The 26,164-nt window shown below is 44.8% G+C and overlaps 1 protein-coding gene across 7 annotated transcripts; it reads right to left on the reverse strand.

The window, feature by feature from the left end:
• Nucleotides 1-1,567: 1,567 nt before the first annotated feature.
• PRKAA2 (protein kinase AMP-activated catalytic subunit alpha 2) lies at nt 1,568-25,527 on the reverse strand. Of its 7 annotated transcripts, XR_012624107.1 has the most exons (11): nt 25,258-25,527; nt 18,888-19,029; nt 16,716-16,809; nt 15,192-15,336; nt 14,228-14,315; nt 11,430-11,654; nt 9,563-10,067; nt 7,695-7,821; nt 7,168-7,451; nt 6,011-6,166; nt 1,568-3,138 (listed from the first exon to the last, which is right to left on the reverse strand). XR_012624107.1 is itself a non-coding variant. In XM_074831940.1 (10 exons), the coding sequence occupies exons 1-9, from the start codon at nt 25,349-25,351 to the stop codon at nt 7,213-7,215; spliced, it is 1,659 nt and encodes a 552-aa protein (XP_074688041.1). In that variant the 5' UTR covers nt 25,352-25,527; the 3' UTR covers nt 1,568-3,138; nt 7,178-7,212. The 7 variants fall into 7 exon arrangements, 6 of the variants coding, with proteins under 6 accessions (XP_074688041.1, XP_074688039.1, XP_074688040.1 ...); XM_074831940.1 differs by lacking the exon at nt 6,011-6,166 and having other exon boundaries at nt 7,178-7,451; XM_074831938.1 differs by having other exon boundaries at nt 1,568-6,166; nt 7,178-7,451.
• Between the last annotated feature and the right edge of the window lie 637 nt (nt 25,528-26,164).

The following is a 26,164-nucleotide window of genomic DNA, read 5'->3' on the forward strand; positions in this document are numbered from 1 at the left end:
AGCAAATATTTAACATTTACTTTTAAGTCCATACAGGCATTCTTATTTATTTTACCATGTGGTTACTATTAAGTGCGTTGGCCTGCATCCATCCTTGCAATAAAAAATAAATAAAACAAGCCCCTGTAAGCATGCGCAGCTTTGCAGGCTTGCCAGCCCAAATATTTAGACTTCTCTAGTGGAGATGGAGAGTTTGGGGAGCTGAAGTGCGTGTTTGGCTTCAGAGCAGGCTGGGACGTGCATGATATCCTTCACCTACAGCCTTTGCAGGGAATTATCCCGATGGAAGTTGTGGGGATGGTTTACCTGGGGGACTTTTTTCCGTGGCAATGTTTAGGATTGATCCTGTGAAGAAAACACTCCCTTCCTTGACTCCTTCCTCATCCTCCTTCCCACCCAGCACTAGCTCTCAACTCCTGAAGTCTCACACGCTCTGTAAGCACGCAAATCTTGTATTAGTCACATGTGCTAGTTCTTTTCTGTCTCCTATGGAAGTTATTTAACAATTCATTTTTTTTAAATTAAGTTTAAAAAAAAAATCTCCCCCTATATCCTGTCAAATACGTGATCGGGCCCTGATCCCGGTGCAATTACACACAGCCCTGGTGCGGTTGCAACCCAACTCGATGTGAAACGCAAACTTCTGCACTGGTGTTGGCAGTGACTTACTTAATGCAAGGATGCCTTGCAATGCACTTAAACTGGTTTTGTTCATGGACAGATTCCAGTGCATGTACGGAAGAAAAGAGCTTAATATAGGATGACTCAAGACAATACAAAAATGCTTTACATATACAAAAATGCTTTACATATAGCAACTTGATTTCCTCAATTAAACCCCAGGTTGGCTATCTTTAAGTCAAGATACTGGTCAGGAAATTAAATTCTTCCTTTATTCTTTTATAGCCTCATTGGTGCATCCTAAACACATCAAAACTTGAAGTAATTCTCACGTGAATTTTAAACCCGGTTCTTTCATGTTCCTTCTCAAAAGGGAGATCATCATGATAAGTGTTGTGATTTGCTGAATGTGAGGGAGAACGGAAATTTCTTAGAAGCCAATTCTGTATCACATAGATTGTGTAAAAAGGAGAGTGTGGATAAGGACAGAAGTGAAGCACTCACCGCACCTTTGTGCTTTAACTGGATTTACATCCCTCTGCATCACAGGCATATATGAACTAAGTTCCCAGTTCATCCCTGCCCAAGAGCCTTTCCTGCAATGAAAGGTTATTTTTACACAATTATCTTTAAAATGCTTCTCTCCATGCTTTTGCGTAATGAGTTGAGATCTGAGTCAGCACAGGTCCATCAGCTCTGCTGGATGCACACTGATACAGAAGAAAACCTTTAGGCCTGGGTCCTGGCATGTATTTTGGATTGGGGAAGCTGTTTCTGTTACTCACGTATCTATTTCAGTTCCCGTCCCTGCCCCTTCATCCCCCTGAAGCCCCAGGGGCATCCATGGCCCTGCAGCTAGGATGTGCCGGGAGCATCTCCAGAGGGAAATTCTACCAGCCAACCCCAGCCTGCAAAAAGGGACTGTGCAATAAGTACATTTTAACGATTTGTTGCTCTCGCCTCTTTTCATCTCTGAGTTTATTAAAGTGCAAATGTCAACCATGGAGACAGCTATCACATGCAGTGCAGTACACCAAGAAACACTTTCCACACCATAAATGGAAGGTAAAAGGCTTCGTTGTGATTATCTAATGCACAGTTACTTGCACAAAGGACAAAACTGAACCTAGGCTCTGTGCCCTTCCACAACAGCTAGCCCCAGAAAGTACTACAGCAATTAATTTGAAAATAAAATCTTCAGTCCATCAGTTGACAAAATTGAAAACACAAGAAAGATGGAGTATTTATAGAGCTCAGGATTTTTTTCTGAGCTTCAGATTAATTATATGTTTGAAGGGATGCTTATACTCAGAGCTTTTTAAAGTTCAGTATTTTAAGAAAAAAAAATCATAAATACATAATACCATAAATCGTAAATACTCCTTATAGTACAAAATTGCAATGGACTAGTCTGGTTCACCTCACTCATAGAGCTGAGGTTTGTCTGCCCAAAGATGCTGGGCCATGGACACTACAGTTATCCTGGGATTCAGTTTTGCTTTGTGCTGTAAAAGAAAAAAAAAAAAACAAGCAAATGCATTGAGGTACAAAACACGTGAATATAACATGATATAGAACACATGAACATGCTTTCAGCAACAAGAATAAATATTACCATGTCTACAGTACCTACTTCACAGCTTTGTGAGATGAGGATAAATAAACTATTTCAAAACTTGAAAGAAAACATAGAGATGAGTCTTACAGATAAACTTTGATTTTTAAATTAAGGCAGCTTCAGCAGGAATTTCAAGGCTTTTGTTGAAAACAGAATTTTTGTAATACCAAAAGTGTACTCATGCTTTGCAGCTAGAGCTCTGATTTACCGTCCAGTTCTCCTAACTTTGATGATCAAAACGAGCAAAGATATGTGCATCGAATACCAGGTTTGCTCTCAGCAAAAGTCAGTGTTTGGTCAATAGGTAGAATGTGGCGATTCTGAAAACCAGTTCCTCTCTCAGGCATGGGAGTGAGGTACCTCTGAATGAATCGTTAACTCTGTGTCCAAGAGGCAGACTGGAAATTCAGAATTACAGGAAGCTGTTGTTTTTCTCACAAGTGAATGATGAAAAGGAATATATAAGGGAAGGGCTAAGGAAGCCAAAGGAAAGCACTAAATGGAAATCCCATACCAAAGTAAGACCTTAAGAAAGGTGACTCTAGTAGGTGTATCATACACCTGAAACAAACATGGATCCTAAAACTTTCCAGTAAAATACTGCAGGAGCTGGAGTGGGAATTTGTTTGGCTCATCTGAAGGGACAGATGTGCAATTCTTCCCCCTCTCCTCTCAGCTAATAAAAGGGTGAAGTCAAATAATTGCACAAGAAATGGTACTTCAAGTATTTAGAAACACGGCCTGCATGTCTCACCGGTGGGATTGTGCGTAAGCTGGGGGATTTGTGCACCTCGTGAAATAAAGCTGCGACTTCCAGCAGTCCTAATGTATGTCGAAGGCACGATTTCATGTCCTGCGTATAGGTCTTTCTTCCTTCTATACGAGTCCGCACAAGATGACTGATGGTAAAGAGCAGTAAAATGAAAAGTAGACAGAATGGTTATTTTGTTCAAAATTCATCTATTCCAATATCAATGGCATTATAATCACACACACAAAAAAATGTATATACAACAAATACTAACCAGTTGCTTCATTTTTCACAACAGTGCCCATACATACCCCCATGCTTCTACACACCTTACAAAATGCTAAATTGGACGCACATGCTGAAAATGAATTTCTGACCCGTTAAGAGGAAAAAAAAAAGTCCTGCTGCCTTTGCCTGCTCAGCTCTGACTCCTGAAGGTAAAACTGCCCCAAACCCCGCTGGCACCAGGGCTTTGGCCAGGGAGGGTGGGAGGGCAGGATGCTCGCAGCTCCCGATGCCACCTCTCCTCCCTTCCCCGGACACACTGCGCTGGGTCCGATGGGGTCAGCTAAGCTACTCATGGGCTTTACCCAGAAGAGGGTGTAAAAATATCATCCCCTTTCTCTGGGTCCTCTCACGTGCCGGGATTCGTGTGTGCAATGGCAGGTGTCCAGGGCACACACCTATCCCACTGGGCAAATAAAACTGAAAGGCCAACGACAGGGATGCTACCTATATTTTGTAATGTGTGTATATATATATATGTATACATATATAATATATACATATATATATTTGCCAACTAGTACAGTACAAACTATTTCTGAATTAATTCATCCAGGAGCTGGAGGTTAATGCTGGAACCTATCTGAACTCTATATCCTTTGCATTTTGTTTCTCTCCCCCTCGAGCTGAAGCAAAGTTTGGGTGAGTTTGTGGCTTGCAAAGCACAGCTGTCCAGTAGCTTTTGAAGAATTGCACTTGGAGTAATTCAAGTTTCTGCAGTTCAAATACATGTACCCTGCTTTTCCTGATGCTCATGCATGTACCAGCATAACTCAAAAAACCTGACCACAGTGTAACAGTGTAAAAGTTAAACTTTTCCTCTGGAAAATGTAACCGGAGGTCAGCAGAAAACAGCCTAGTTGAAGGTAAAATAAATAAATAAATAAATAAAAGAAGTGAAACTTCTCAGAACATTTCAAAATGCAGCATGGCTTTGGGTAAGGCCGTAATGGACAGTTTAATCCGATGCGTTCATTGCGGAGGTACTTCCAGCAGTCCTATTTGCTCCGCTGCCTTTGCTGACATCGAGCAGGAAAGTTGCTTCATCAATTTGTGTCTTTCCATATGGAAGACTGAGCCACTCTTAGTGCCTTCTAGACAGGACTGGTTTTGCAGATCCATAGATGAGTTAATGTTTGCATGGGTCTGAAAAGATGCCAAGTGCCACAAGAGCTTATCCTCCCACCTAGAAATTCCACCTGCCTCCAGGAAGCAAATATTTCCTCCCAAGGGCATTTGCTGCTGTTTAATACTGTTAGTTCTGCTGGGTAGGAAATCCCAGAGGACAAGTGTCATTGTAAGGCAAGACATCTGTACATCTACATGCTTCTGAACCACAGATTAGATCTAACGCACCAGTCCCTTATCAACGGGGCTACCGGTGTTTCCAGGACAAGCGACTTGGCAAGACGCTCAGTTGTGAGTGATGATTTAAACAGCCTTTTACATTTCAAATACACTTCATGGTGTGGGTATGGACACACATAGCTGTTTCCTCAATGGAAGTTAATGTCTGTCCCTACGGCCGCTCAGCCGCCCTCTCCTGCTCCTTTCCAAAGGGGCTTATCTCCAGCACCCAAAACCATTTAGGGCAAAGCATTTGCTCGTGTCTCAGCACTGATCCGAAAGCTGCTGAAGAGCTGGGTGCTGCTCAGCTTTGGCTCTGGGGTGGGTTTTTTGCATGCATGAGTTTGGATACTCCATCCTCACCAGGCATGACCTGCTCACACCACAGCACTGGAGACACGCATCATCTGATAGCCACCAGGCACAGTACCAAAGCCATCCTCCACCCCAGAGTATTTATTTAATAATGATAATATAATAAAAAGCTCATTACAAAACCTAGGAGTACTACAAATATTTCCAGTATTTCTTTTAAAGACAAAATTGTTCTGCTGCCGGGTTTATAATCCAACAACTGCTGTGTTGGATTTAGTGTAAGAGAACTTAACAGCAAAACTGATTTTTTTTGGAAGCTTTCTACTTTGTGCGACTTCTGGAAAAATTGGAGCTGTAAAGTCACGTTAGTGAGAATCCAAGCATAATCTGTAACAAAAGTAAGGCAATTTTGTGTTTTTAAAAAAAAGGGACTTCAAGCTGAAAATGTCCATTTAACTGCCAGTAGATGGCAAAAATATCCCGTATTTGTCTTCATTACTTAAAATGATTAGTACAAAAGGCTTAATGTGTTGTTCTCTTCCTTGCTTCTCATAGAAACTTGCAGAAAGTATAAATTAAAGTGCAACTGTACAAAAAAAACTAGCAAAAAACCTCAATGGGTTATAAGAAGCTATCAAAAAGACGGATTAATTTTTTTTTAAAGTTGAATGACCTGGGACCAGCAAAAGTTCTCCTTTGCTTTGTTTCTTAAAACAAAACACAAAAAAAGAAAAAAAAGAAAAGAAAACCACCCAGGATTTTTTTGGCAAAGTTTTCATAAAGCATTTGTTCCTTGACTGATTAGACTATTATGCTCCTTCGCAATCAAGTAAACGGAATTAAATACCATAGCAAAGCCAAGCAGATGCCAACGCTGCCCATTAGATTAAGCCTGTGTAATAAAAAATAATAATTCTTTTAAACAAAGAAGTCACACGTGCATTAGAGTCTACCCTTGAATAACAAGAATTTAACCTTAAAAAACCCCATAGTTTGTCTTAAAAAATAAAATCCTATCCTTCAGATAGCCAGTAGTAAAGAAACAGTAAAACTCTGAATTCAGATATCCCTGCCTTATCAGCGGAGGTCACAGTCCGGTGAGCAGCAGCAGGACAGGAGAGCCCTTCGGCATGAAAAGCGAGTCTCCGGCAGCGCAAAGCCGCGAGCAGGGAAGGTGGGGAAGGCAGATTTGGCAGCGATTTTGGGGTGGTGACAACAGGCGAAGGTTCCTATGGGAAAGGTGAGAGGTAAATGCTTCGGAGCTGGGCGATGCTGCCGGCTCTCACCCGGCAGTGATGATTCCCACCCTTGGGCGAAGCATGGGCAAAGGGCTGGGTTTTCGGGTGGCTCATCGGCATCCTGCCCTCAGTCCGTGGCTCATCTGAATCCTGCTTGGGATTCAGCCCCTGGAGCTGGCGGTGCGGCAGGGGAGGGTGAGCGGGTTGGAGCAGGGTGACGATTAAGGGCTGAAAAAAAGGCAAGCAGCCTTCAGCTCTGAATGTGGTGAACAGGTCAGTGCTATCTGGGACTATCAGAAGCAGGAAATAAAACACCTTATGGCACACTCCTCTGCAAAGACTTGACACGTGGAGGCTTTCCCACGGCACGTTTGCAACAGGACCTTTGCACATCCCACCTTCCCTCCTCATCTTTAGCAGGGGGAAAAAAAACAGAGGGGAGGGATGGCATATTGCACTAGTGCAGAAGCACCTAAGCAGCTGCTAGTTTTAGGAGGAGAGGCCAGCAGCCCCACCAGCACCTAGGTGCAAACGCTGCAGAGCTACTTCATTACCCCTCCACTCTGTTTCACATAGCTCCTGGCCGACCCCTCTGACCTGGCTCAGCCCATCCTGCCCCTGCTCTGCACAGCAAAGGGGATACAACATCAACCTCACTGCATGCTACCTACATCGCAGAAAGCTTGGCCATGGCTCTGTTAACTCAGGATGAACCAGGGGGGAGGTGTTTTCCAAAAACTCAGTAATACATTTGCTACTCTACAGCCATGCCAGCATTTCCCATTCAGTTCACTAAGAAAAAAAAGGGTATTGGATACATTTCACCACGAGTGAAATGAAGTTAATTTCCTCAGTGCCTTGTTAGAGGGGAGTATGTTTTGGATCTGGAATTGGCCATGTGTCACAGGCTATGGAGCGGTGAGGGGCAGAGGAGGAGGAGGAGGAACGAAGCAGAAGAAACAAGGAACGGACAAGCCGGACCAGATCCTCACAGTGCAATACCATGTGCAGAGGGACCGGTGCCTCGGTGCCGCCCGTCAGCGAGCCAGGGCCATGATGAGGCTGGCGCACATCTCAAAGAAGTCCATGGTGTGGCTCCCCAGGCGCGGCGTCACCGAGGGGATGCTGCCGACGAAGGAGCCGCTCAGAGAGCCCATCAGCGACTGGCACTCGGTGGCCGCGGCGGCATCGATGCTCAGCCTCGGACGGTGCAAGCCAGCAGCGGAGCAGGAGCGCTGCGGCGTGGACGAGCCGGATCTCTGCTCCATCACGTCGTCTGGAATATATAAAAAGAAAAGAAAAAAGAAAAAGTGGCATTAGTTTGGCATCTGCAAGGCATGTTTGGTAAGGAACTAGTAAGAGTAGTGGAGACAAATGGATCAAATGGGCTTTCACTGACTTGAAATAGCTGCATAAGCATTTCAAAATGCAAAGAATGGTTTTTAAATATTTTTTTTTAAACTTCCAGATTTGCCACTTTATGTGTTTTACATCTCATGTTGCACCATTTCCTGCTTACCGTCTATGCTTTTGAAGTCCAAGAGATAGCTGCGGTTGTCAACTTGGTAGAGCTGCAGGCTCATCTTCACGTAATTGCCTGTCACCGGGTTCTTGCGGCGCACTCTGAGGTGGTAGGAGTTCACCACCTGCAACGGGAAACTTGCTTTCAGGAGTAAGATTCAAAGTGGCAAGAAGAACATTTTTTTCATTATTTTTTCCTAAATACTAGCAAGACTTCTTCTGAGAAAAACACAGTTTCTAGAAACAACAATGCCTACAAAATTAAGCAAACGGCTTCATATCCTATTTCCTTCTGTCTTTAAAAATGCTTCTGATTCACCAGCTGCTGCAGATGAAGCTGCCATGACCCGTCTGTCAGGCACCAAATTGATGTTTGCTCCTCCCTCACCAGCAGCAAGGGCCGTATGAGCCAAAAAGTCCAGTCACGGACCCGCGTACAAGGACTGTGCCCACGAAACCAGGGCAGGCTGGGCAGCTGGGGAGAGTAACCTCTCCCATCGTCACAGCTAAATTCAGTGTTCATGAATCAGCCTCGAGCTGTGTATTTTCTCTTGCCGCTTCCCACCCCACAATCTGTTGCATCTCATTTGCAATGAGATCTTTTCTCTGTGCTATATTTACGAAGCAATTGCGCGGATGGGAGAACTATTTCGATGAAGAGTCACATCTGAAGCTATTCTTAGGGTGGGAAAGACTATTGTGAAACCTCTTCGTACAAAATAAGCTCCACTGCCTACATGAAGACGTTGGGCTGACTTGGTTTGTGAAGCTGTACCAGAAATACATCAGATTTGTTCGCTCTCTGTAAAACCATGCAGCTAACAAATGTCTGGCTGGTGTAGGCATATACATCTGGAGACAGCCCATCTCCTGGCTGGTGCAGCGAAATCAGGTTTCTGGGCACTACTTGGCTTTAAATACGTCATATCATCAAAAATAAGCAGGAGATAGGAGGCTTTGAAGAACCAGCACAGTGACATTCACACCATACAACCCTTGGGACTTGGAGTGAGGAGTGTATCACCTCTGCTGATGATCTGGGCTGAAATTCTCATCTTGCTCCTGATGCTCGCAAAAGCCTGCTGCGAAAGGCCATGAGTCAGAAGAGCTCACATCAGTGACTGCACCGAGATTTAGGGAATCAGGCTCAGCAGCAAATATTAAGGCCTAACTTAGGGATTTATTAATCAGACTTTGAAAAAGACTGTGACTAAATGCTGTATAGCTCTGAAGATATATCTGAAGTGAGTGCTGTCAACTAAATGTCATCTGGGTTTAAATTAAGCTTCAAGAAGCTGAGCCCTAAACAGGGGAAGCAGTAAGTGAAAGCACATCTGGTCCATGAGCACCACTCCATCTCCATTGAGGAAAGTGCCACCACATCAACGGTACAAGCTCCTGCCCCCAATGCCCCGCTGTCCCTCATGTGTGCATCTTTTAAGAAGATGCATATCGTGCCATTTCAGCACACATGGCTGCTAGGACCCAAGCAGAAATAACACGAGTTACTCTGCTCAGAAGCACTCGAGATGACCTCGCAAGGAATTAGTCCCTAAAATTAGAAATGTGACTGGCTCCTCTTATCCCTGCAGCTGAACAAGGCAGAATCACCTTTCCAGTCAGAGGCTTAGAGAATTCAGAAAGAAAACTCTTATTTCATGCCATAAATAAACACCACAGATACTGAACCACAGCTAGCAACCTAATTCACTGTGTTTGTATTCATGAGAAATAACAGGGATAATCACAAGGTGTGGGCATTTATTTGGAAATGAGTGAGGCTGTACCCACTTATTAACCTCCCAGAGCAATTCAGCTCATGAAAAAAGACCCTTGAAAACCACCACGAAGCACCACGTTCCCTACCTTCCACTCAAAGTCCAGCTGTTTCATAGCACGGTACACCTCGGCCATAATGTCATAGGGTTTGCTCTGGCTGCGGATTCCCAGGTGCCACTTGGCCTTTTTGACAGTCAGGGGTTTTGGCTTCGTGGTGTTGAGGGCATCCAAAGGACATCGCGCTTTGGGGCTGTCCGCTACCAACGGCGGCATCCGCTCGGGGTGCGGCTTCACCCCAGGAGGGATGTGCATGGCGCTGTCGTCCATGAAGGAGCCGGTGGGGGGGCTGGAGGCGAGGTAGAACTCACTGGCTTGGTTCATGATCCTCCGGTTGTCGATGACAAGGTGGTAAGCCACTGCCAGCTGGTCCTGAGGGTCACCGCTGTACAGGCTGTTCATCACCTCCGACTCCGTGCATTCAAACTTCTCGCAAACTTCCCGAACTGCATCATCATCGATGACGGTGGCGTCGTAAGACGGATCCTCTGGGAACAGGTAACTGGGCAGCTCCTCCTTAAACCACTCGTGTTCCCTGGGGAAAGGCAGGGAGGAGCCACCATGAGCTCTGTGGAAGGCAAACTGGGGCAACCACTGCCACCAGTCCCTCGCTTGGTCTAGATAAGACTAATCCTCAGCTGCAGACTGGGAAGTTCAACCCAGCCCTGCACAGTCGCCCCAGTATTGCAACAGTGATGACACTTGGCAAGCATGGCTGCTTGCTCACTTGGCTTTGAAGTAAGACCTCAGCACTTATGAGATGCTCATGCTTTTTGATTACTATGGGTCTGATAGAGATACAGAGCATCAAAGCTATCCACACACCTGATTCCTACCAATTTACAATGAAGCCAATGATAATTAAGTGGCTAAGTGCCATAGAGAGCCTTGTCTATAGGTTCTATATATCAACTGTAATCTCACCACATGTGCTGCTGCTCTAACATGTAATTAAATCTTCTAGTCTTAAGGAATTAAGAAATAAAAAAGGCATTTTACTTGGTTTTACTTGAAGGGTAAAATTAAGCCCTTCCATTGCAAATGCATTAAAAACCTGAGAACTGAAAGTCCTAGTAACATTTGTGTATATGCTTAGCACATCAGCTAGATGTAAGGATTACTATAAATTTCATAAAATGCATATCAGGCTCTAGTTTTACAAAATGTTTCTGAAATGGCTCAGACTGTGAGAATTTTGAAGTCCTACTACCAGCCATGAACTTTTAATGATCTCTGCAGGCACAAATACCTGCGTAAGGGCCCAGTTGTTCCCTTTACCTTGAATTTCCACAGTGATGAATGCAGATAAAAGGTTCATGGGCACTGTACTCTGACTAGACACGAAAACTGTGCTGCATTTAAAAATGAACCATTTGCTCATGTTTTAAACTACATCTGGTATTTACAGATTAAATTAGTAATTCTTGTGTTTCTTCTCTTTTTTTATTGGACAGACACTAAGTACAATAATTATCCTCTTATTCTGAGCTGGTACGCAGACGGAGGTGGTCTTGAAATAAAGTCATGGAAAATGGCTGGTGGATATTAAGTTCTTAGGATTATTGCATGATACAGCTGGCTTTGCTAAGCACTATTAAAAGATTTTTAAGGCTATTTTATAATGCAATAAAATAGCATTTTATATAAATATAAAATATATATAAAATCATCACCCTGTTCATCATCACATGCTGCCACCCAGCAGCACCCACCTCTCCATCAGCACAGAAGGGTGCAGGAGTGCTCTTTGAATCATTTGGGACAAAAAGCAGCTGGATTAGCTGACTACTCCTGTAAATCAGCCTGCCCACCTGCCAGTGGGTGACCCCCAGGACAGCCACGGGTATGCTGGAGCCCCCTGAACACAGCCAGCCCACCCCATCCCACCTGGGCTGACCTGATGTCCTTGATGGTTGCTCGCTTGAGAGGGTCAACCTGCAGCATGTGCATGAGGAGAGTGGCAACGGAGCGGTTGAGGTATTCAGGGATGTAAAACACACCTCCTCGGATCTTCTTGAAGAGGGTGGGGACGTGCTCGTCATCAAAAGGCAGAGTGCCGCAGAGAAGGGCGTAGAGGATAACGCCACAGCTCCAGATGTCCACCTCCGGGCCAGCGTACAGCCTGTGCAAAGGTAAGGGCAGGAGAAAGGTGTCACCCCCCCATCCTTCTCTCCTTAGTTAGGGTGCAGGTCCCACTGGGTAAGCTGGTACCTGCTGCCAGCTCCATCGGGGCCAGAGCTGCAGCCCACGCTGGGGCTGCTCGTGCCAATGCCCACAACCAAACCTGCCTAAGACAAAATCACTCAGGGGCAAGGGAAAATGACACAGGAGAGCTGGTGCTGGCTGCCCACGCTCCTCTGGACAGCCATATACATCACTGCCTCTGCCAGACCTTCCAAAAAGCCAAACCCCACACTTCCAAGAGCTCTGCCAGGCTGTTTGTCCTTCGCCCCAAGGGCTCAGCCAGCAATTTCTATTCATTCAGCGAGGCAGATTAAACGACAGCAGATACTACACCTCTGAGTGTTTATTTTCGGTTGAAGTTTATGTGCTGGTATGCAAGAGCTCCCGCTTCTGACAAGCTGCTAATGTGCTTCCTGGCATCACCAAGTCGGGACACCCCAAATATATGGGTTTTGCTGCTGCTTGCTTGCTCGATTTGTTTATCTCTTTTTGCTACAACTGATGCTTTCTCAGAGATTTTGGAAGGCAGTGCTTACCCTTGGGCTGTAAAACCCTACCAAAATACAGAGGTAGAAATGAAAATACAGAAGTCTCTTCATGAAACCTCAGCATCCTGCACTTGCTCCTCCAGAAGAGCATCGCTGCAGACACACCAGAGTACAAAAAGCACCAGTCATGCATGCAACCACTCTCTGAACACCACCAAAACACTAGTTCTGCTTCTCCAAGGGTGAGACTTTCCCTGCTGAGGCCAGGGACAGCAGCAAAGCCAATTTGGAAATGCAGACCATTAGCTAGATGTCCCCTTGGACCTGCCTCCATGCCCGATTCCAACAGATAGAAAGCCTGATTCTTTTACTGATAACTGCATTGCCTGAACAGTTGATTGGACTTTTAAGCCCAAATGAGATGCACTTTTATGACTCTGAAACCTGAGCTGTCATGCTCTACTGCTTTTGTGCTCTACCCAGCAAAGGCAGCCGGAGCCGGGAACCAGCTCAGCGCTGCCCTGCACACCCACCAACAAGGCATTCATCCCGCTGCCGGCACAGCAGACCGTGCCTCTCCCCCACAAACGCAGCTCTCATACGCTGCTATAGCTCTGAGAAGAGGACAGCCTGGCATATTAATCAGGGGTATCAAACTCAAGCATCACTGATACTGTAAGCGGTACTGATGCGGGAGGGCTGCAGCAGTAGGCAGTGAAAAAGTGCAACATGTAGGCTTGGCTTTGTTTTTCTCTCTTACTTTTGTTGTTAATAAGCTGTATTGCCTGTACCCTTGGAACAATCAGTTTCTGCATACAGGGACTAAATCCTTCTTGTTAATCTGCCATGTGCCTTGTCTCCTATACAAACAGAAAAAAATGTGCTTCTGGCCTTTTCAGTAAAGTACATGGAAATAATATTTTTTTGGAATCACGGTATTGTTCCTGGCTTTGTCCCCCTCTTGACAATGAGGATTTACTTGCTTTCACATGTGGAGCTGTAGTCACAACAGGGTTTTTGGATGCTGGTCTAATTCCTAGGATACTCTGCCAACACTCACACTGGTGTAAACAGGGATAAAATAATCATAATCACAGCAAACACACTTTGAACAAAATGTTGTATTTAAAAGCTACAGTTATAGGCAAAAATATGCTGGACTAGGAAAACTAATGCTCATGCAAAGGGCGATTCAAAAATACGGGGCAGATAACAAGATGGGTAGTTTGAAGGACCATACAGAGGCCTGAAAGTTTGAAAATCTGTATTTGCAATCCTTACTATGCTATTATAGAGAGAGTTAGGGAAATAAGTACATTCTATGTAACTCAGGTTCCTGACAGTAAAATATAGGAGGTAACACTTCTGTATCAACATGGAAAAGTCCAAGTCAACCTTGCAGAGTGCATTCAACATGCCATGTGTTGTACAGCTGTTGCACGCTGAGAGATGCAACTTCACTGGAAGTTTGTCAATTCAATTCATCAATTCAAAACAAAGTTATGATGGTTGAACCTACTGTCACAAACAAAACCCCTAGCTTAAGAAACAAGAAGACAAGTATTTTCAGTGCAAGAGTTCAGCAGTGTAGGGAAGTGATTAAAGATCTTCCTTATTCTTCTGTAGCGAATGGTTTTCCTCATTAACACTGTGTTTTATACTATAGGTGGGCAGGAGAGAAGGCAGTGGCCTGGAAAAGCCTTTTCATCTGAAACCTCAGTATTTGCATCCAAAGAGTAATTTTCACCCTCTTTAATTAGCAATATAAGCAGTCAACATCTGCTATCAATAATTCCTCCAAAGTAAACAACTTTAGCAAAACATGGTTTACTATTACAGCTATTGAGAAATGTAATAACCAAGAAAACTTTCGGATTTCTGCCAGCAGATTCACCCAGACATAAAACACAGGCTGGAAGGATTCAGCTGCTTTTACTAGATGTGCAAAGATGTTTCCAATCCAATGAACAAATTTAAAGACCATGTGCTCACATAGGTTCTGATTAGAAGCGGAATGTCCTACCTTCCAGAGATGACTTCAGGGGCTGCATAATTTGGGGAACCACAGCTGGTGCGTAGAAACTCGCCATCTGACATCATGTTGGACAATCCTAAAAACAAGATGTTCACTACATATTGAAGTCTGATGTGAAGGTCCAGCCACAGAGGATTCCCGTGTCACACACAGGAGGAGAGGTATAGCAAGTGGAGGGGGATATTTGGAGGGGAACTGTTGCCACAATTTAGATAGACTCCTTTGAGCTGATTTGCAAATAATAATAATTGCAAATAATAATAACTACTATTATTATTGTTATTATTTTCACATCCAACCAAGGAATATTCACTCTAGTCTAATTTCACTTCTTTAAATTGCAAATCCCAGAGCACAGAGGAAAAGAGACATAATTCATCCCAGAGCACTTACTTTATATGGGAATTGCGTGGGGTTATGAAATTAGTAATCTTCAAAAGAATTTATCAGAAGGAACTTTACGCCAGAAAGGACTCACAGGGACCAAGCAGGTAGCCCAGCTATTTCAATGGATTTCAATCAGTAATGCCACTTAAAGACTCCTGTTACTGCTCATTTGTAAAATGAAGTGAGGCCAAGAGCACATGGCCAAACGGAGAACACGCATGAAAATAAACACACACAGCCAGCTTACCCTGGAATTAACTGCACCGAGTCTGTCTTAAACATAAATTAACTAAATCTTTATATTAGGTGATTATACTAAAACATAGTGAAGATTTGCAAATTACTTTGCTGCTCCATTCTTAACGCCAGTACAGAAGCAGCTTACAATAAGTAATCCCTGCTTCTGCAAAAAGGCCGGTGTTTATAACTGTGGGCTTTTCAGGTAAAGCAACTGCTAGTGGTTAGGAAAACAGGCTCTGGGTTTTGTAAGGCATGCTACACGGACACGCTCCAGCAAGCGCCTCGGAGCTGGCTGCATTTCTGGAATGCTGCTGGGGTCACATACCAAAATCAGCTATCTTTGCATTCATGTGCGCGTCCAGCAGCACGTTCTCCGGTTTCAGGTCTCGGTGGACAACCATGTGTCTGTGGCAGTAATCCACCGCGGAGAGAATCTGCTGGAAAAGGCGTCGAGCTTCTGCCTCTTCAACCTATGGGTGCAAGGGGACATAGTCCTGAAGGTTGGTCTGCGTGCAGAGCTGGCAAGGGAAGGTTTGACTTAGCAAGGAGCCAAAATGTTCCAGGGTGCAGAGAGAAGATTACAGCGTGCTTGTGACCAGAAGCAGCAAATAAAGCAGATTTCCCCCCTTGCATTATATAATGTGCTAGTGTTTGTAAATGATACAGCCCAGATATGAAATTAGAAACCTAAATTTACCTGAGCTATCAAGACGAACTTATTGGTGGCACCTATGAGGCCATGGCTTGCTGTCCCAATGGGACCAGTTCTGCTACACAGCACATACAGACCGAGGCTGGACAAAACACCACAGAGGATGCTGCAGGGAGCAATTCCTCATGGACAGATGGCTTTAGAAAAAAAACTAAAGGTGGAATACTGTGATTACTTTAATTAGCTATATAGCTATATTAGCTATAAAGTTGTATGAGCTATATTAGAGAAATTATCTTTAAAATGATGAGGAGACTGATTATTTTTACTGATGACTCTTCATGAAAAACCTAGTTTCTGAATGCAAAAGTTCAGAAAGGATCCAAATTAGTCACTGAAAAGATCCAGATGGGTAAAATGTGCTGGAAATCAAAACTGTACGTAGAAAAGTAAATGGAGTCAGCTCCATCGACCATTGCGCTAATCTAAACCAATTTATTGTGAATGTATTGATTTTTGTAGTACAGAGAGGAAACGTATGATGGACTGATCCTTCACCTGAAGCCTTATTCTGTATGTCCACTTCAGCCCGTTTTTGTCTCCTTGCCCTGCGATTGCTCCCTGCCTATGAGGATGTCCACAGGGCAGACACTAGTGATTTTCTTTGTAACCATAATATCACATTTCATGGGCTCAACCTATGCCTCAGGTGATTTATACCCAGCAGGATTACTGGCATTTGAAAATGTTGTTCAGATAAGCCACATCCTTAAAAAAATCTTCAAAAAACCTGATGTGGAGCCAAGGGGAAGTCTGAGGGAGGTGAATGACTGGGATGGAGACCACACTGAGTGTTCTTCCCCCCCAATGCCGTAAATTTGCTGCTGAACCATGGGGGTTTTGACAGGCAATACATAGCTAAAAATTATAAAGATATGCTAATTTTCCAAGTATTTGCACTAAGCAACACGTTACCTTGGATATTTTAGTTTGCATATCAAAATCAGAGAACGTTGCAAAAAAATCGCACGCAACTTTTGTGCAAGCCATGTACAAGACACTCCAGATGGGATTGCTGTGAAGCAACTTCTATTTTGGGCCTTAACCTTAACCACGTTCCCTTTAGCAGTCGTTTTGCTTCTAAACACCATCGTCTTCCCACACAAGTGTTTGGGCTGACACAGTACTGGCACTTACACGTCCATGCTTACAGATGTAATCAAATAATTCACCACCAGATACGTATTCCATAACCATGAAGAAGTCTGTTGGCGTGCTGATGACCTGGTACCTTCAAAAACACAAGTGTATTTAGAAAAAAAAAGTAATTAAGAACAGGGAAAGTCTTTTAAACAGATTATTAGCTTCACGTCAGCCCTCAAAATAAGCGTCTGTTTGGATCTTGCATTTATAATTACTTTCCACTTCTGAAAAGCCATCTCTTATTTCGAGTATAATCTTTCACTTGTCTATGAAAGGATCTCTTCTACAGACCTACGGTTTTCCTTCAAGCTTTTAAATAATCCTCTGAAATCTCTGCCAGACAATCCTATCACATTTAGGACTGTCCTGACTTTCAAATTTCCATTTTGGCTAAGATCTGCAACAACAGCTTTAGAAATGAAGGCTTCGTTAGCTGGGGGCAGGGAGGGGGTATATTTGGTTTCTCTCATATCAAGGATAAAGAAGATAAAGAACTCTAGACACTAGAGGGAGCTCCTTTTGGAAAGGTATAGAAACAAAGACAAGCACCCCAAAAAGTTATTTTTTCAAATATAAAATCCCTCTATATTTGAGAATAGAGGGGGGGAAAAAAAGAAAAAAAAAAAAAAAAAGAGTATCACCCTTGACTTGCAAATGTATTCTCTATTTTCATTCAAAATGATCCCTGAGCGCTGCAAGGGCATTTCAGTGTCCCAGCTGGTATAAACTGCCAGTGATCAGCCAAAGCCAATGCAGCTACAGGAATTCATACCAGCACCAGCTGAGACCCCACTCTGTTTTATTTCAGATACATTGTTGCTTGCCTTTTTTTTTTTTTTTTTCACAGCTGAATTTCCATGGGTTGTAATTTGAAACAAACAGATTTCAAACAATTTTCAGAGATCAGCAAGTGAACAGGAGATAGTCTCATAAAGTTCAATAGGATCGACCTAATTTTTCTGAATTGGACCCGGACATCTAAGTTATTGCTAGTTAGGCCACCACTTCTTTTATATACATGTAAAAAGCTATTGAAAGACGAGGTTTATGTACCATGGTCTCCTCCTCACCTCTTTTCTTAATCTTTGTATTTCATGATTACAGTATGTACCATAGGACACTGATATTATTAAACTGGGTTTAATTTTTAGGCTTTAATACTTTGAGAAATGGGTGACCAGGACTTAACTTGCAGGATGCTGGGTACACAGCTGAGGACTCTTGCTGGCTTTTTAGTGAAATAATACCAATCTGTTCTCCAATAAATCCATGGAACTGTGAAGTTACTCTAAAGTCAACAGTGGCTACATGGTTAGTTATTTAACTGTAGAGAGAATTTGTTTTCCCTTGCCTCTAAGTCCCAGGTATTTGCTATATCTCATGCCAGTTTTAAGGCTGACCTAAATGTCAACTTATCCTTGCAGTTACCATTCAACAGCTTTCTTTTACAGAAATGCCAAAGATATTATCGAGTGCCTCATTAATGTGGACTGGCTGCACAAACTGGGGATTGAGAAGGAATCCCAGAGGCTGGAGTGCAGGTGCTGATTTACAACTTAAATTCAGGTTCATCAGAGTGGCAACTTTGAAAACTTATGTCTGAATAATAAATTTAAAAAAATGTTCCTCTAAGCTCTGGATAATCAGGCCATTAAAACATAAATCCTGTTGACTTCAGGCCAAGGCTTCACTCTATGAGCCTGACCGCGCTGCAATTCCTCAGGCACAATTCTCAGCAGCTTTAAGTCTGGAGATACAAAGCCTAAAAAGGGTCATCACAAAATCTCCTAATAGCACCCCAATGCAGGAAAGCGCAGACCCTCTCTATGTGCCTTTATAATGGCCTCTGCATGGCATAGAGGACAGCTTGGACAGGTTTAGCTGAGCAAAACTTGGTGCAGGAACATCCATCTGCTGGTTGTTACAATAACTCAGACTCCCAATGGAAGGAACATCTTCCATCATTTCTCAAGGGTCAGCTGTGTTCGCCCATAAGTTACTGGGAGACTCTTGAAAAGCAACGTCTGGCTCTAACATGCAAAAATTTGACCACATACCTAACATTTCCTACTACTCTAAGACATCTCCTGAAACCAAGTCAACTGTGTATGTGAAGTCTTTGCAGACAGAGGAGTAAGCTGAACACATGGCAGAAAGGCTACTTACAGTTTGATAATATGAGGGTGTCGGAAGAGTTTAAGGTTTTGAATTTCTCGTTTGATCTTCCCAACCACATCCAGGCTGCGTATTTTCTGTCTGTTGAGTATTTTTACTGCTACTTTGTGCCCTGTCAGCTGGTGTTCACCAACTATTAGAAAGAGAGCATTGCAAAGTCATTAAACAGAGTAGCAAGATTCATACAAGCAATTTAGGACACTGTGATTTATAAGCAAAAAGCAACTCTTGAAGGGAAAAAAACAAAAGACAAGGGCGTGAAATATTGTAAACTTGTTTTTGTCTCCACTTTATTGTTTTCCCAGTGGAGTCGTGGGAGACAGAAGAGGGGGGACTTATCTGCAAAAAACAGTCAAGTAAACAAAACAGAGCGAGTTATTGGAGGAGGTCATACCCAAAGCTAATTTGCAAGGATTTATAACATGTAAATGCTAGATCAATCAGAAACAGATATATTTAAATGCCAGAGGAGAATCTCCACCATAACACACTGATTGATTAAATCCCTAATAAACTCAGTCTTAAAACCAGACCATCACACTTCTTTAAAAAAAATGATATAGGGATTTTCCCTGCCCAAAATAGGACTGCAGGATTTGCATTACTAAAATGAATTTCTATTTATACTTTCTCAAGCATGCTTCTTGGTTTGATGACAAGCTGCAAGAACACTGCTGTACTGCAAGAGCAAGTTCTGGATTTAGAAAAGACACAAACTTCAGTATGGATTTGTATTATATGTACTTGGTGCATTGAGATGCTGATGCTTCTCTCCTGTGTACAGGGACAAACAGTAACCACAAACTGGGAGTAGCACCACTGTCACTGGGGAAATTGCACTAACTTAACAATAATGTGAAAGGAATTCAGCATTTGGTCCATTTGTGATCAATAATCAGACTATACAAAAAGTAAAAAGCTCCTAGGAAGCAAGATTTATATTGAAGTTAACAGCAGAAAGTGCTTCAAAATTGTCAATTGGATGTTTATATCTAAAAGGCTTCTCTGGCCATGAGCTACCCCTTCTCAGTATTTTCCAATGTGATATTAAAGACGGTGACATACAGATGGTTTTCTAAAGACTGCACAGAAAACCTGCTTACAGTAAATATTTGTGCTCTCTAATTATGAACGTTACCCTTCCAGTAATAACATAGAACACAAGGAGTTAATAATTATGTGCAAACCTTGTTATTACATTATTAGACTCTGTAATTTTGGAGGCTCTAATGAGCTGATCAGAAGCAAACGGCGCAAGCAGGGCAGGGCAGCAGCGTCGGCACCACTCGGGGCATGCCGGGTCACTATTATTAGCCACCAGATAAGACCTGCCGGAGATTCTTTCCTCAATAAGAGCATTCTAAAAATAAAACACTTTACTGCCCTTGAAAATTAAAGCAGCACTTTGCATGTCCATTTTATTCCTCGCAATACTTAGAACTACTAGATGAAATGAAAATAAACTAAGCTTTGCAGTATAGATGCAATTCGGGGATTAGCTGAGGGCTGGAGGAGGCAGATAATTCCTCTTGTGCGGTGGAAGGAGAGTGCTGTAAATAGTCCCAGAAGGCATTTTCCCTGGTGCATCCTTGGGGAGAGGAGAGCAGGGCAGTGCTGGGCCTGCCCCACAGCAGGGAGGCTTTGCTGGAGCAAGACTCTGCAGAGCAGCACGTGTGCAAGGGCTACAAAAGCAAGCTCAAGCTTTACTAGGGCTTGCAAGGGGGATGGAATACAGCCTCTTCATCAACTGCAAGAAATACTCCCCAAGTTGTGCCAGTAGTAGTCTTATAAAGGGCACCGATCTCTCTTTGCCAAGTCTGTCATGGTATCTGCATGGTATATGTTACACCGAGGAGGCTGGGGAATGCACGACAGAGGGTTGTAAGACAACTTCAGCAGACGTCTTTGAGATCTGGTCTTTTATCAGCAGCATTTGATTTGGTCAACTATAGCACTACGATACCTCTGCTCTCTCTTTCCTGGAAGCACCAGAAGCTGTACTTTGAAAGCTGCCCTTGATTCATTCAGCTCCATTAAAGAATTATAACACACTAAGCCATTAGTTGGGAAACTGAGGAACAGCAAAGCAAAGAGGTTTATTGTTGAACTAGTAAGAAAACCCTGATTTCTGACATCCTTTGTTTCAAGACAGCCCTTTCCGGCCTTATCCTAGTACATGCTTTGAAAAAATTTTATTATGTACTTAGGGGAAAAAGAATGGCTGTGCCCGGAATGAATAATTATTGTTTTTAATACCATTGCCGAATAGTTCATCTCCTTTCCATCCATGACAAACAATGTGCAACTCTGTGAAGGTTTGCTAGCTCAAACACATTAATAATTAAAAATAAACAGTCTATTTTGTAATCCATCTTTTGCTTACAGTAAGCATTAGATACAGAGATATTATTGTTTCAGTCCCCAGTGGCTTGTTAAGCCTACTCTAACGCCTTGAGAGATGGAGACAAAGAGAGAACATAATTTGCTATGTGGTGGGAGACTTTTAAGCCTTTCGGGTCTCTCCGGCTGCAGCCTGCAGATGCAGGAATTTTGACATGGGGCAGTAAGGACAACCTTCCCTCTGCTCACGGAGTCTCTGACCCCATGGGCTGGAGCACGTTGGTGGGATGATCCAGCCCCAGGATGAGGAGCAGTGGCAGGTCCCATGGGAGGCATGGGAGGGGATGCTCATCCAGCTCGTCTCTAATGGATTTGTCCCTCTCCTTGCCCCAAGGATGGGCAATGGTGGTCTCAGGCAGTGGTGAGGAAGACTCCTCCTTCCCTCTCACTACCTCCCCAGATTAAAAGACATGGGGAAAGAGGGAGGGCTGAGCGGCAGTATTAGAAAGGCGGGTTTGAGTATACGTCTTATTTTTTTGTGACAAGTACTCAGGTAAGATCCACCACAGCTTAAAATCAGCAGCTAGGACTCTGCTGGGGCGAGCAGGGGAGATGGACTTGACACTGAGACGAGGAGCGGCATTGCACACTGGGCTGCAAAAAAAAATCAGCCATAAGGGTTAGGTGGTAACGCTGACCCTAAACTACAAAAAGCAACACCAAACAGGACACAGCGTGAGCGTCCTTAGCTGCTACCCCATCTGCCTGCACGTGTGACTGCCTGGGCACAAGAATGCTTCAGCATCAAATGCTGATAAGGAAAGAAGGGAAGAGATACAATAGAATTAATTTCTGAAAGAAAACCCTTCTAATTTAGTTATTTTTGTAAGAGAAAAAATGAGGAGGAATAGTATTTATAATACTGTAATCATTAAAATCCCTCGACAGCATGTTTTTTTACAGCAGGTACCAATGAAGCCTACCTCTGTGTGTGTGTTTGATGCAGCTCAGGTAGCACAAGCAGTTAACAGTATTGCAAATGCTCCAGGGAAATGTAAAAGTTTAGGGAGAGGAGAGAAAACTCCTTTCCTATCAGCTGTGCTGGCCCTTATCTTAGCCCAAAGTTAAAAGTGAAATCCATCCAAAGCATATATTTAGCAAGGCTGTATTAATTCTGCCCTAGCACCACTTGCTTGTATGTTATATCATCCTTCCTTTCCCTTTCCTTCATCTGTTCAGTCTCTTTTAGTTTATCTTCCCTCCAATGCAAGGTTTGTCATTCAGCAGCAATGGTACAGTGCCTGGGAAAACAGGACCTGACCCCGACCTGAGCCCATGGAGGTGCCATCATAACCAATGTAAACATAACCCAAGCACTGCCAGTCCTTGAGGGACCACAAATTGATCACCTTGGTGGCCAACAAATGTGGGTAAGAAACCACCAAGTGGCCACCAGGGATGTCGTGCATGGCACCACATGGAAAAATATTTGTGTTACTCCACTGGATTTTGATTTAAGCTCTCGTTGTGCGAGGGCTGTGGTCACGGGAGAGCTCTTCGGGGACCCGCAGGGTGGGATGTGCCCATGACAAACACAGCAGGAATTTGTCTAATCTGTTCTTACCAACCACCAGCAGAAGAGATGCCACCTCCTTCCTTCATTCCTTCACTAAACTCAACATCCAAGATCATTTCCACAGTTCTATTTTCTGCAAATTAATCTTATCTTTGGCCTGGAGGACAGGGAAAATAACAATCACCAGCTCTCCCTGTATTTGGCATAATCCTCTGTAGTAACATTGACCCTTGGCATGAGACCTCCTATCCATCCACCACATTAACTCCTGCCACCTTCCTCTCTAACAGATGTTGTATTTTCATCACCACTTCCAGCTGGAATTTCAGTATTATCCCCAAAATCCTGCCCTAGTACGCCAACCTATTTGCTCCCTTCCGTGCCTTGATCTTTCTCTAAATGAGATCAAGGAACTGAATGGGCTTAAAACTAACAGTTTCTTGCAGCGTTTGGCTAGTTTTTAGGAGGATCGGTTCACCGATGACCCAAGCAGTGCTGAGCCAGAACGAACATCCCAACTGGGCAGCAGGGACTTTTCTGTCTTATCTTTGGTTTCTGATGGCTCAAAGTGACTAATCAGCTCCAGCCACAAATTCAAGCTCTGGTTAGTATCCCATTGTCACTAAATCCTTCCTTTCATTGTATTTTTTTTTTTAATTTCCTTAATAACTGTAATCCTCAACAATCAAAATGTATGATTTCTTAACCTTGAGGAGTAAGGCAGGAAAAAGTGCCTCTTACAAAGTCTTGTGCAAGGCAGAGTTTGAAGAAAACATACCAGCGACAAATGTCACTGATGGCACCAGACTTCTTAGTGAAAAAGCAATTACTATACACACCATATATAAAGCTTGAACCATCAGACAAAAATCTCAACAAACTTTTCTCATGTTTCTTGCTAAACAGGGTGAATACAGGTTTTTCTAAAGCTCACTTGATTAAAATGCTATAATTCTGTATAAATAGGAGATCTATGTTCTTCATCTCAGTTTCCAGTCCCAAATCCAAATTTCACCTGTCAGTTGTAGGCAAAATATTAAGGAAAAAAATATATAAAGGGTACTACTTACCCATAAAGGATTTTGAGCTAGGAAATCTCTTTTATGTTATTTGAAATGTTTGTTTGGAAATTGTCAGTTTTTACCAAAGTGGGGTCATATGTGGGGTTGGGAGTGTTTGTGCTAGTTACTCCTGAGAGGTAGTTCAGGAAAAAAGGCTATTGTTGGCAGGCTTAATTTGGTTTGCAAGAAAAAAAAATGCCTTTGGAGCACTGTTTGAGGTCTGCTGGTATACATGAGTGATTTAAATGGTCCTCACTGTTAGAAGTATTTATTCCGATAATTCTTTAGTCAGTAAATTTGTGGTTTGGGATTAAACACAGCAATATATTTTTAGGGCCCTGATTAATGGTCACAGGTGGATTTAGCTCCAGTGGTTGCAGTGGTTTCTTTCCCCTGCTGTCAATTTTGGTTTATTTTAAAACTCCAGTCGCTGAGTGCGGGCACATCACCCCTTTGACCGGCCACAGCACTGCGGGCAAGCTCCCGGCAGGGCCGGGGGACACTGAGCTGGGCAGCTGCTCCCCCGGCTTGAGCTAAACCCCTTTCCAACCAGGTGTCACAGCTCTTTATTTTGCTTAGACAACAAATTTGGTTGGGTTCTGGTTGCTTTTATTTTTTTTTTCTAATATCTTGATTCAAAGATAAAATTTGCACGTAATGGCAGAATTCACAGGGAAAAGAATTACAAATATTTGGAAATCTTACAGTCAGCTAATGCAAAGCTGGCGCCTTGAAAATATGATTTAACCACCCTGGCAGGTACGACAGAGGAATCCCTGTGTACAGCCCGAGCCTGCCCCAGGTCTCGGCCCCGGGGTGAGGTACAAGAGGGGCAGCTGAAGAAACCCCTTTCGCTGCCGGTTCCTCACACCCACCCGGCTACGAAGCACCCTTTGGAAAGGAAGGGGCGGCAGGGACCACAGCCTCGGCACGGCGGGGGAAGGATGCCTGTCAGCGCCTGCTTTGCTGTCCAACCTTCCCATCACCTTCCTCCTAGTTCGGGAGGAAAGTTTTGGTGGGTCCCGCTCGGAGCACCGGGGGGGCTGCACCAGGCAAGAGCAGGGCGAGGTCTGCATCCCCCACCAGCCGTCCGAGACCCCCCCTCCAGCCCTTTTCCACCCCTTCCCCCCCCTCCCCTTACCCCGAGAAGGGGGCACCTCCCACCCCGTGCCCACCGGGGAGCCGCCGGGCTCCGCCCACCCCCCCGCAGCCCGCCGCCCCCCGGGGATGCTGCGTGGCCGTGGGGAAGCGATGCCCGGCGCGGAGGAGGAGGAGGAGGGTGTGTGTGTGTGTGTGTGTGTGTGTGTGTGTGTGTGTGGTGTGTAGGGGGGGGGTGCGCAGCCCAGCGAGCCCGGCCCCCCTCCCCGCGGCCGCGGTACTCAGCTCTTGACTTTGCCGAAGGTGCCGACCCCCAGCGTGTCTCCCAGCACGTAGTGGCCGATCTTCACCCGCCCGTCGTGCTTCTGCTTCTCGGCCATGTTCGCCCCCCGCTGACGGACCACAATGCACAGGGCCGGCTCGGCTCAGCTCAGCCCGGCTCAGCTCGGCCCGGCTCAGCTCAGCTCGGCCCGGCGGGCGGGAGCGGCGGCGGCGGCCGGGCGTGCGCAGCGGGGAGCGGCGGCCGCGCTGGGTGCGCGGAGGCGGCTTGCGCGGCCGCGGGGGCGGGGAGGGGCGCGCCCGCCGCGGATGCCAGGTTAGGAGAGGGGAGGGGGGGCTGTGCACCTCCGGTTTGGGGTGCACCTGCCTGGGGGGGACAGTCCTTTAGGGCGGTGTCTGCCTGGGGGTGACACCCCCCTCGGGGCGGGCCCTTCTGCTGGGGCACCCCGCGTGGGTTGGACATTCCTTGGGGTGCGCCTGCCTGGGAGGGACACCCCCCCCTTGGGTGACACTGTCCTGGGGGTACACCCTCCCTGCCTGGGAGAGACAGCGTCTTTGGGGTGACACCACCCTTAGGGTACACCTTACTTGGGGTGCATCCGTTTGATGGGGACACTGTTATGGGGGTGCGCCCTCCTTATGGTGCAGTGGCCTGGGATGGCACATGTCAGAGGGTGCATCGGTCAGCGGGTGGCACCCACCTTGGGGTGACACCTGCCTGGGGGGGGTGCAGCTGCCTGTGAGTGAAACTCCTTGGGATGCACCCTGCTTGCAGTGCACCTTACTGGGGTTGAACTCCCCTTATTGTGCACCTTCTTTGGGGCGCACCTGCTTGGAGGTGGTACCCTCCTTGGAGAGCATGTGCCTGAGAGCAACACCCTCCTCCAAGTGACACCTGCTTGCAGTGACACTGT

The sequence above is a fragment of the Strix aluco genome, chromosome 8, assembly GCF_031877795.1.
Source record: "Strix aluco isolate bStrAlu1 chromosome 8, bStrAlu1.hap1, whole genome shotgun sequence".
Classification (NCBI taxonomy): domain Eukaryota; kingdom Metazoa; phylum Chordata; class Aves; order Strigiformes; family Strigidae; genus Strix; species Strix aluco.